The 11519-nt window shown below is 44.5% G+C and overlaps 1 protein-coding gene across 1 annotated transcript; it reads right to left on the reverse strand.

The window, feature by feature from the left end:
* Positions 1 to 2722: 2722 nt before the first annotated feature.
* Positions 2723 to 10043, reverse strand: rasip1 (Ras interacting protein 1). Its single transcript, XM_076109453.1, has 15 exons — positions 9922 to 10043; positions 9178 to 9629; positions 8754 to 9005; positions 8429 to 8670; positions 8179 to 8340; positions 7399 to 7603; positions 7013 to 7314; positions 6750 to 6911; positions 5949 to 5989; positions 5496 to 5650; positions 5272 to 5384; positions 4065 to 4350; positions 3510 to 3673; positions 3282 to 3423; positions 2723 to 3186 (listed from the first exon to the last, which is right to left on the reverse strand). Exons 1-15 carry the CDS (start codon positions 10041 to 10043, stop codon positions 3008 to 3010), a joined length of 2979 nt encoding a protein of 992 aa, XP_075965568.1. The 3' UTR covers positions 2723 to 3007.
* Positions 10044 to 11519: the final 1476 nt, after the last annotated feature.

Here is an 11519-nt window from a genome sequence, read left to right on the forward strand (position 1 = left end):
GTTGGTGGTGGTGGTTGTAGCTGCCAGTGAGACTGTGAGGCTTAGCTGGCTAGTCCTACTAACAGTGGACAGCCTCAGCACGGTGGATCTGACCTCACAGGGCTTCTTTCATATCCCTGCTTGGGCCTGTGTGCATTTGTGTGAAGGGACATGCATGTGTGCACCAAGAAAAAAGGAAATGTGTGTGTTTATGTGTGCATTTCACGTTCGGGTGACGTAACCAGGAAAACAGATCTGCCCCTTGAGGTGGACCAAGGCTTTTCTCTCGGCCTTTTAGTCATCTCACTGAGGCCCCGCTGTCCATTTCAACCAGGAGTCTCCTCATCTCCAACCTCAGCAACAATCTGTCGTTTGTCTGCCTCTGACTGATTTCCCTCCCGGCACCTCTGACCTTCTCACCACTCATCTCAAACCTCTCACAGTCGCAGATTCCTACACCCCCAGTCTGTGTTTTTTTCTGTCTGTGACTTAACAGAGATTCCCCTGCTCCCTTGTTTCCCGACTAGCCTTAACACCCGACTTAGCCCGGAGTCATGCACATTGTTCCACTCTCACTTCGTTTCAGACTTGAGCTGACTCATATATTATCATATTTTCAAGACCCAAAATAAAAAATGGAGCTGTTTTTCTTTGGAGCCAGACTAATATTGCCCCCCATAATGAAGGTCCCTACTGGTATTAGAGACCAGATTCTGTAATATTTGGTAATGATGACGCCTTTGGACCCCTCACACGTTCCTCCCCGATTTCCTGATAAAACATGTCACAACCTCCGTCAGTGGCCCTACAGTCATGGCATTCTGCCCTTTCCCCTGACGTACGACTTGAAAAACCTCCTTATACTTCGGGCTTTAGGATGACGCAGGGCTCAGGTAAAGTGTTACCAGATCACAAACCGATACTGAGGCCGTTCCAGGTTGTAGCTGTTAGTGTAAAGTGTGAGAGCCATGGGCCCTTTCTGGTTCCTGAAAATGACTCCTGTGTGGAACAACAATGAACACAATCACTGTGGTCCACTGGGCCTCACACCGGCAGCATTGCATTACCGCGCTCACCTCCCTACTGTTCTCCTTTTCTTTTCATCCTTCTTTCTTTTCTCCTCTGACTCAGCTGTTTTGTAGGAAACTCCGTTTCTTTGAAGAAGGGAAGAATCTTTCATTACTCGACAGCAGGGAGAGAGAGAAGGAGATGATAGGGAGAGAATGACTGCACCATTGTCTTCACTCTCCACTCCCCTCCATCCACCAATGATAATTGTGTTGAGCTAATTACAGAGAGCTGCTACAACAGGTGTGGGACTCTGCACCTGGGTAAAGAAGTCTTCTTGTGCGTGCGTGTGTGTGTGTGTGTGTGTGTGCGTGTATGGTGAGAGAGACAGAGAAAGAGGATTGTGTGTGTGTATGTATGACTACGCAATTCTGGGTGAAAGTGTGTATGACATTTTGTCTGTCAGTGATTGGGATCACAGAAAACCGTGTGTGTGTCACATGCTTACTAAACCTGACATGTTACTTAATAGTGCTCAGACATTGGTCACCGTATTGTATCACAGACTACTGTAATGTCACACAATCAGCCCGGACCTATACCAGTCTGAACCCCCATCTGTGGTTGATTATAAAGCTGCAGACTACATCTGTTTGACATTACTGGACAGTTGAAATTAGCGCACAAACACAGTCTCACTCTCACTCATACACCACATTGAATTTCAAATGAGACTGATTACAATCACTTAATTGATAAACGTGACCGCAGGGAGCCTCTTCTCATGATTCACAATCTATAACGGGTCTTTCTCAGTGGGATGTTTTTGATGTCAGCACAGTAAAAAAAGAATTGGGGAGACAGAACCGGAGGCAGCAGTGGTGATGTAAGCAGGGGGTCTCTCACGGGACTTTTAGCTTTTTACAGTAAAGGAATTCATCTGTGAGGCTGACCGGAAGAAAGGAAACCATTTGGTCGGGCGCCAAAGGAGGAGCATGATAAGTCTCTTAGAGACGTCATAGAGCTTCACTCTCAAAGCAAAGAAAACTGGAGAACTGTTTTCCAAGAAGGTCTGGCTGACTAGACGGGGAAATTGACTGGACATTACCAAATTGTGACAGTTCTTGTTTAGCTGTTACTCACTCCTGTTGATGATATCACCTGTCTGCTGTCTGCTCATTACAGCCACATGCTACTTTTTGCTTTAGGTTTAATAGGGCCAGAGGATTGTACCACAATAATGAAATGGGAAACCCTACCAATCAGACCACTTGTGTGTGTCACACCAACAAAGGAAAATGGAAATCTCCCCTGCTCTCAAGTCCCCAGCTTCGACCTTTACGACGGCTCACCTTGGTAAAGGTAACCTTTGTGTGTGGTCGTCACAGTCTCATTTACTTGCTTGAGTCATGGCCCCTTCGTGAAATGCAACCCTGATTACAGGAAATGAGAGTGAGCCTTTGGAGCAGACTTTAATTTAGTTGTATGATTGCCTCCTTAGTCAAGCAACTCTACCTGCAGACTCATCACTTAACGTCAAAGGGGAATGAGTCCTGCATCGCCACCTTGTGGAATATTCCCCTGGTGTTGAGGTTAAGGCGAATGCCAAACCCAAGGGGCCCTGCTGTGGGAAACGAGCTTGTCAAAGATCACACAGAAACTGTAGGTCGTTTAGACTAGACTTCGGCGTTTTATTAAAAACAAGTAGTTCAAAAACATACATGGGAGCCAAGTAAAACAGTCATCTGTAATGCATAACACTGCACCATCCAACAGACATGGGGTTTTACTCCCTGCTTTAAAATAAAATCTATTAAGACATACCAAAGCCAATACATTTCTTTTACTTGAAAATATCTAAATGGATAAATGAATTGATATGGAAATGTCATGAAAAAACAACAACCAGGCAACAAAATGCAGAGAACATGTCCAGTTTTGTTTTCAGGTGTATGTACTGTTTCTGGTGATTTTATTTTTCACTCCGGAGACATCCATAGAGAGACAAATATGGGCTTCCTCAAAGCCGAGTCCTCTGATTGGCGGGGAGCTCATCCTGATCGAGTCCCCACAAGAAGGTGCGGAGACGTGTCACTTCTTTTTGGAGCTCAGAGCTCGGGATTGGCTGGGAGAGGTCAAGGTGTGGAGTTTCATTTGGCAGGATTAGAGGAGGATGGTCCAGGAAGCTCTCAAAGATGTCTAAAAGATGAGAAAGGAAAATAAACAATTAATTAAACAGATAATTTCACTGGTTGGATTCTTAACTTTGTTAGTTTTATTTATTTATGTATCACCTCCACTCAGCTCTGTGCCTGGCAGAGGGGCCCAGGATGATGGTGGGGCTCTGGTTGGACCCAGCTTGTAATGGGTGAGCAGGTGGTGCAACTGGGAAGGGCTTAATAAGACATGGTCCTCCAGTAGACTGGTCCAGGATGACTGGAAGACAAGAGGGTAATGGTAAATCAATATGAATAATGAATAATCTTGAGCTGAGAAGCTTTCGTCACATGTAGCTGTGTTACCTGGATAAGTCGAGTCTTGGGAATACACAGGAAGTTGACTGTGACGGACAGTTTCTTCATGAACTCAGAGGCTATGTCTCCTAATCCCGCCCCCTGTAGCCAGTCCAGAACCAGGTCCAAGTTTGTACGGATCTGGACTGCTCTGGACCACGAAAACAGTCCATCTAAAGAGAGAGAGAGAGAACAGAAAGACACAATTCTGTTATCAAAGGGAGAAATTTAAAGCGAGACTAACAAACTTTTGAAAGAAGAAATAACACAATCCTCCTTTTACAAATTAAAAGTTTAATTCATAAACAATAAAAGACCATTGCTCAATTTAATACACGACAGGGTTTTCATGCTACAACCTTCCTGGGTCTGGTATGACCAGTAGCTTATTGTTCGAAACTAGAAATTGCGGTATAACTGGCTGATTAATATCTTTAACTTGACTCTTGTCTACCTGTGCTGCTGTTACATTTTAACATTTAACATTATCTCCTAGTTGTCACTTGTGGTCACACTGGCTGTGTTAAAGTGTTAAAGGTTACACTTTAACCTGTGCCCTCTCACCTCTCTCCAGCAAAGTATTGAGCAGGGAGGTGTTGGTGAAGAAGAAGAGGTAGCCGAAGGTTTGGGAGGTGAGCGGCGGGGACAGACATGCCTCCCGTGAAAGCATCAGAGAACAGCGGTACACTTCCACCAGCCCGGCAACTTTGGGTGGTAAGGCGGACACGTCGTCCACCTCTCCTTCTCCTCCTTCTTTCTGCTCTCCCTCTGCACTCCGAGCTCCGTCCTCCTTCTCTCCTCTGGAGAATGGGTTGGAGTCCAGGAGAGCTGGAAGGAGTGAGTACAGGGTCTTTGTGGACAGAAAGGAGGGAAACTTGAGTTCATTTGTTTTAGAAAATTGACTGCCATTAAACTTTGTACAGACATTCATGGTCTATAGAGGATGAATCATACTGACTTTGGTGATCCGCTAACGTATCCTCCAGCTACACCATGTGGTTGACATTTGTGGATCTACTATTGGATGGATTTTCATGAAATTTGGTGCAGATAATCATGTCCCCTTCTGGATGGATTCTAATAACTTTGGTGATCCCCTCACTTTTTTTAGGTCAAAATGTCTTATTCGATGTTCGTGACCAAATACCTGCAAAACGAATGACCTCCCATAACCCCGAGGCCCACCGTGTTTCTAGTTAGTGAGTGTTAGCAAGCTAACATGCTAAACTCACTTCCTGAACATGGTAAACATTATATCTGCTGAACATATATCTGCTAACTGCATGTTAGCATTTTCATTGTGAGCATTTTAGCCCTTAGTGTGGCGTGTAGATGTAGTCAAGTCTACACACACTAAGTCTAAGTTTTTTAGTATGTAGTGTGTTTGCAATGTAAAAGTGACGAAATGATGTATATTGAAGTTAAACGGTATGTTTACTAAATTCAGTCAATTTTCAAGTATGCTGTTGCTGCACACTATTCTCCCAGAATGCAAAGCACAAAGGGAATTGAGGAGCTGCTCACAGCTGGAACAAATTAAAATAAATAGTGGGTGGTTAGACAGCTTCAGAAACATCTTGGTAAACAAAAAAATATGTATTAAGTCTTCAGAAAGACATTTTGCTGTCTCTCTGTGAAGTTTAATTGGCGGTGGTATTCAAAAGTATTTGTGGCATCACACATAAAGCGGTAAACTAAGTTGACTTTTTTTGTCTTTAAACTGCTCAAACAGTATAGCGGCAATTAAAAAAGTAGTATTTTTATACTGCACCTTGGTGAGGTGATACACACACTGTTGGAAGGTGTGCATAATGACGTCATCCAGCTGTGCCAGAGCTTCTGAGCAGGTGTCCATGTCAGCCGTCAAAACTGGGTCCCCTGGGGCTTTAAAGAAAAAATCAGTAAGAGGAGTTAAAGAGTTTAAAACGGTCATAGCTTCTAAAGGTTATTTTTTACTTGAATCGGTAACTTCCATTGTTTTCATATCACTCTCACCTTCAAACTCCCACTCCTTCTCCATGGCTTCAACTTTGACCTGGAAGAAGTTAAGGAGCTCTGTGGCATTTGACATCCAGAAGATCAGGGGTCGCAGGTCAGAGGACAGTTTCTGGACATTCGGCATGCTTATCTCACCTTCTTGCTCTGTGGAACTGGACACAATAACGTAATGCCAAAGTTATGTAGGCTGTAAAATAGTTGTGAACACTATCATGTCAGTATTTTGTTTATGCTTCAAAAGAGAAACACCATACTGTGAGTAAAAATAGACTTGAGTTATTATTACTAAACTATATTTAAGCCATTTTCAACATCACCGTGTTACAATGCTTTCATCATACCACAAAAATGTACCAAAGACATAACAGCACCAGCACAAAAGTATCATGAATCACTGAGCAGGAGATCTCTAAACAGAGGAAACATGACGTAGAACAAAAATGTTCTTACTTTTGCGTGGGATGCTTATCCCCAAATTCCTTAATGTTATCCTGTAAAGAGAGTTGGAGACAGAAGAGAGGAGAGACATCTTGGGTTAGTTTGGGGGTGGAGGAGGGAGAGCGTAGTCTCGCTCTGCAGCCAGGACAATTACAGCACATTTTCCAGCAGGAGGGCAGTGACATCAGCTCATCCTCGCTTCTGTCCACAATGTAGGCCACAATGAAGGGCACATGTCTGTCTGCTGGTTTTTCTGTCTGACTGAATGTGGCAATCTCAATCTGTCTCCCTGATGTTTTTCTGCCAAGCTGCTATATTGTCACGCAATACTATCCCAAAATAGGACAATAGGATATAGGATAATAGTTCAGTTGTTACTTGATAATGTGTTGAACTCCCACTAAACCCCTGAGGTATTTTATAATTTTACATAACATACTATGTAATCATCACGTCAAAATTCTAATTTGTCCAATACTTGAGTTTATGACCAAAAACCTGCAGGACTAATGCCTTTCCCATCAGCCTAAGTTGGGCTATGTGTTTAGTATAAATTACCAATTGTTAGCACACATTAAACTACGATGGTGAAAATGACAAACATTATATCTGCTTAACATCAGCATGTTAGCATTTTCATTGAGAGCAAGTCAAAGTTATCATTTAGCTCAAAGCACAGATGGGAAATTACATGCAACACGGGTCCTGGTTGTTGTTGGTTCATGGTCGTCACCATAACTCCCAGGCCACCAGGGCACCCCACATATCATTTTTTAAATTTTAGATATTGAGCTGCTGTTGTTTTTTACTTACCCAGACAATTTCTTTTATATGATTGGCTGACTTGAGTAATATCTGTGGTGTGAGAGCAGGGTCCAAGTGTTTCGAGGCATGGTCCATCATGATTGACAGGAGATAAGCAGGAGCTAACGGCCCGCCTCCAGAGTCTGGGGAGGAATTTTTGGAGATTATCTCCTAAGAGATAGTGAGGAATAAGCATAACATATGTCAGCAAGGCCATTTTTATACCAGATAAATGGATAGGAAGTAATATCTTCTTTATCTTCCTGTCTCACCTGTAACAGAGCATCTGCATGACGGGGATGAAACTTCAGAACCGCCTCCGTAGATCCCAGGTACTGCCTCAGAGCCTCCTGTCTGTCCACTAACCCTGAGGGGCAACAGGTGGTGGAGGCATCAGCCTGCCATGGCAGGGTCAATGCCAGCGGTGGAGCTGGAGTCACGCGGGGGTCACGATACAGGAAAAGGAAGTGGTTCCCCAAACCAATCACATCCCCAGGCTTTAGGACCGTCTCCCTGTAAAGGGCCACTCCGTTGTGTGTGACTGCACCCCCTCTGAAGGGTCGCATCAGAGCTACTATAAAATAAAATCAGATTAATTAAGGGAGACAACAATTGCACCATGGATGTATGTATGATATGACTTAGTGACTGTTAGTACCTTGTCTGGTGGGTGTGTCGGGAACAGCTGAGTCTCTCCTGACCAACAAGTGTCTGGCCAAGAGGTCAGGAGCAGAGAGGAACGTGTCCACCTTCAGAGGCCTCTTCCCCTTCCTCTCCCTCTCTCTATCCTTCTCTCTCTCCCTCATTGTGGGCTTTCTTCCAAACATATGAGTATGTCCCGTCATGATGTACAAAACAAAATCCTAAACAAAACACACAGTGGAGAGCACAACAAAGTCAGGGAGGTCTGTTGTCTGTTATCTTTTAAGTGCTATGGTTTATATCAATCTTCCATCTCAGAGATGTTAAGTTGAACAGAAGGCGGGTGATAAGGTATGAAGTGTGTCACAGTTTGTTACAATGGAGACCTGTGTGAGGTCATTGTGTGAGATGAAGTGATGTACACAGAGGGGTTTTACTTCGTTGGATACATTGTTGAAGCATTGTGCTGCTCTGAGGCTGTTTTGTGAGGGATACTGAATGGGAGCGGCTTGTAGAGGGATGGAAACCCTGATGGTACGTGACGATTAAGGACATGCAGGTATGATGTCATGTGCAGGGTGTGTGCACGCGTGTATGTCTGCACAAGTCCTCTACAAAAATGCTAGTTTGCATCTGTGCACATCAGTGTGTACGCACCTTGTTATAAAGTATACCACGTAAATGTCCCTGTGTGTGTGTCTGCCTGTGTGCCTGTGTTTACATAGAATCCGTGTGTGTGGGCGTTGTTTGTGAGTGTTTGTGTATGTGTGTGATATCATCCGTCGGCGTGTCTTGCCTTGCTCTGGTCGTAACCCTGCAGCAACAGGAAGTAGGGCCGATCTGTGGGTGGAAGGATCAAACTTTGTGACATCACTTCCAGGTCACAGCTGGAGTAATCCTCGTCCTCCGCAAGCTGGTTCGTCCATCCGACCTTTGCTTCCACTTTTGAGGCTCGGATCTGAAAAAAGGTTAAGACATGATGGTTAAAACGCCACATGCAGAATTTCAGTAATTCAGTGTTTTCCTCACAACATCATCCTCTTTACCTCTCCTTGCTGTGGGTTGATCATGCTCACAATGTTCTTCCTGTCCTGCAGTCCTCCATTGTTGTTCGGCCGGTTGCCAGACCCACGTGAATCATTACTGACATGGTTGCCTTGGCGACGCCGCAGACTCAGGTTCATGTCACTGATGCTCCTCCTGAGCTCTGAGTTTCTTCCACGGTGTCCACGCTCGCTCTCCTCTGGTCCACCCCCTGATGACATCCTGCTCCGCCGCCAGCGCACACCTGCTGCCCAGACAATCAGAGGATCGGTCAGTCTGACCTCGTGTCATGTATAAAGAGACCTGCCAATTAAGTCTCAAACATACCTTCTCCCTCCCTCTCACGCTCCTTCTCCTTCTCCCTCTCTTCTCTCTCATAGTCGTCCTTTCTTTGGATTTCAAAGCGCCGCTCAAATCCGTCCTTAGGCCGCCACATGTCCAATAACAACAGGGGACATTCCCATGGGGCAACGCTTCTCCGGCACTCTGTATCCCATTTGATAGCTCCATCTGGCTGCTGGATGGGCTTTCCAATGACATCACACAACAGGAAGTCCTCTGGGCTGTGTTTCTGGAGAACTAGAAGGTAATGGAGGAAGGGAGGAGGAGAGGGGGTAATTATTTTTCCATAACACCACTGTTTATGTTTGTATTAAGTCATTCCCTATTGGTTAAACATATTTGAGCAAACAATTCCAAGTAATGAGTCGCAGCAGAGGTCCACATGAGAGAAAATTTCCCTCTCTAGTACCTGCGTCATCTGTCTCCTCCCTCTCCCTCTCAGTGTACCGGGTGATGACCTGGGCGATGAGTTGTCTGGCTGTAGAATGAATGTTGGCCAGAAGCGAGCGATAGTTGGCCCCACTGGAAAGGGCATCCCCATAGATCTTGATTAGTCCCGGGGCAGAGGAAGAGGCAGGGGGCAAGTAGTGGTGGGAGGACGGGGCAGCTGAATGAGCCCAAACCTCTCTCTCCCTCTCCCCCACCGCCCGGTCCCGGTCACTGTTAGAGCGCCCTCGCAGGAAGAGATGGGAAAGGCGCTTTGTGCGGGACTGGGGGCCAGCATTTCGGGGCCTGAGGAAGGCTGGGGAAGGAGATGGGGATGGGGTAGGGGAAGCCAGCGAGGGGGTGGAGTTAGAAAGGGAAGAGGAAGGAGCAGAGGGGGCCTCGTGGAGGGAGGCTGCGTCAGAGCTGGTGGTCGACCTGAGAACAACAGAGGAGGGGAAGACAGATGGAGGAGAGAGGAAGGAGAAAGGAAGGGACAAGTCAGCTGTGAATTATGACGGACTAAACATGGACAAACAACAAGGACTAAAATAAAACAGGGAAGGGATACAGGGTTGAAGGGACACTAATGACAGTGGAAGTGAGATAAGATGACATCAATGCATTAGCTGTTAATTCAACAATCTGAATTCTAACTAAACAATAACTGGCATGAAAGTTGCATAACACAGGAGATAAAAAAGTGAGTTTAAGAGTACTTCAGACTGACTTGACAGAGATAGCGCTGGGCCAGCGACCCCCAAGCTTGGCAAAGTGTTTCCTGGGCGAGTTGATCCACAGACCCACTGGGAAATGGAGCTTTCTGAAGCGAGGACTGCCAGACCCCTCCATCTGACAGAGTGCAAGAACAAATCTGCCATTTATGACTCAATAATCTGCCAATAAATAATAATGATAATGACATTGAAAATGTCAAGATTCTGTAAATGTCACGTTTCCCTTTATGTATTTAATCTACCTCCACACTGTAGTGAAGAATGTGTGTCAGCAATGCCAGGATTGAAACAATATAACAATGACATGATGTCACCATCAAAAAATATCAACAGGATACCTACAGCTGGTTGTCAACATGGTGAAAACAAAACGAAAGAAATTAACCAAGAACACCCAGATGAGCCCATGAAAATCATAGCGTGACTTTCCCATTCTCAAACAGGAAGCATCTTTAGTAGGACTCAGATCCAGCTGTCGCACTGACAGGGAAATACCCACTCACTTTTATGTAGATTACAATCAAAACTATGGATCACACATGATTGTTTTCATCTCATGGTGGAATTTGGAGGCCCAAACAAACAATATTGTATCCCTCTGGAAAACTACCACCTTTGAAAGTGTGATTTCTAACAAGACTGTTTGTCATGTCTTGACATGTGTGTCCACACCTTAAATCTGCTGTTATCGTTCCGGACACAAAAGATGGCAGTTTTTACAAAGCATACTGTCCTAGATGCTGTGGGGGAATATTTTGAAAACCATAAAATTAAAATGCTACAAGAAAAAAAAAACACCAATGCTTTTAGCTATTAGATTTTGAATGCACTTACCCGCGGTTACTTCTGATCCTTCTATGGTGTCTTTTGATGAATCTTTGCCACCAAAATTCAAATACGCAGCTCAAAGTAATCTAATAACCTTGTATGTTCCCTTTTCCCCGCGTTGAAATTCCATTTTCAAAAGGCGTTAACCTGTCACACATCTACATACACATTGCTACTTTTTAAAAACCATTAGTTCAATCATCTCTTGACTAAAGTATCTGTTTCTTTTATTTTTCTCACTAAATGGACACGGTCTGCTCCCTCTCTCCCTCTGGCTCTCAGGCTCTCTGGTTCTCTGGTTCTATAGATAGAGAAACAGGCCCATTGTTCTAAGTGACAGAATTTCCTTCCTCAGCAGTGGACAACACCTATATCCTGACTGAGTGAGAGAGAGAGGCAGAAATTGGTAGAGAGCGAGAGAAGGGTGAATTTGCACACACACACAAATGAGCCTTTGAGAACTTTGTAGGGATTACTATACACTACATTATACCCCACAAAGCAATCTAGATATCTATCTTTTGGTCTGTCTGGATTAAACACAAATATGGTGTCACTGTTTCATCCTAATAAACTTTAACGACATCAAACTGGGTCGTAAAGCCACAACAGATTCTCAAGAATGTGGCCATTTAAATCCGATACTACTTTGAGATTTTTGTGATTAGAACAGATATCGTGATGCATCACAAAACACACAGAGGGAAGTTTTGCTGAAAAGAGGATAAAGGAAAACACATACAGCGAGACAGGAAGCAAGAGG

The sequence above is a fragment of the Anarhichas minor genome, unplaced genomic scaffold, assembly GCF_050575085.1.
Source record: "Anarhichas minor isolate MPS153535 unplaced genomic scaffold, ASM5057508v1 ptg000041l, whole genome shotgun sequence".
In the NCBI taxonomy this organism is placed as follows: Eukaryota; Metazoa; Chordata; class Actinopteri; order Perciformes; family Anarhichadidae; genus Anarhichas; species Anarhichas minor.

What these genes read in the sequence shown, in the direction of transcription:
- rasip1 (XM_076109453.1), bottom strand. Translation starts at nt 10,043, where the DNA reads ATGGAGGGGTCTGGCAGTCCTCGCTTCAGAAAGCTCCATTTCCCAGTG. An exon ending in GAAGGAGTGGGAGTTTGAAG is followed by an intron (nt 5,385 to 5,495) that starts GTGAGAGTGATA and finishes TTTTCTTTAAAG; the next exon opens with CCCCAGGGGACCCAGTTTTG. An exon ending in AGGCACAGAGCTGAGTGGAG is followed by an intron (nt 3,187 to 3,281) that starts GTGATACATAAA and finishes CTCATCTTTTAG; the next exon opens with ACATCTTTGAGAGCTTCCTG.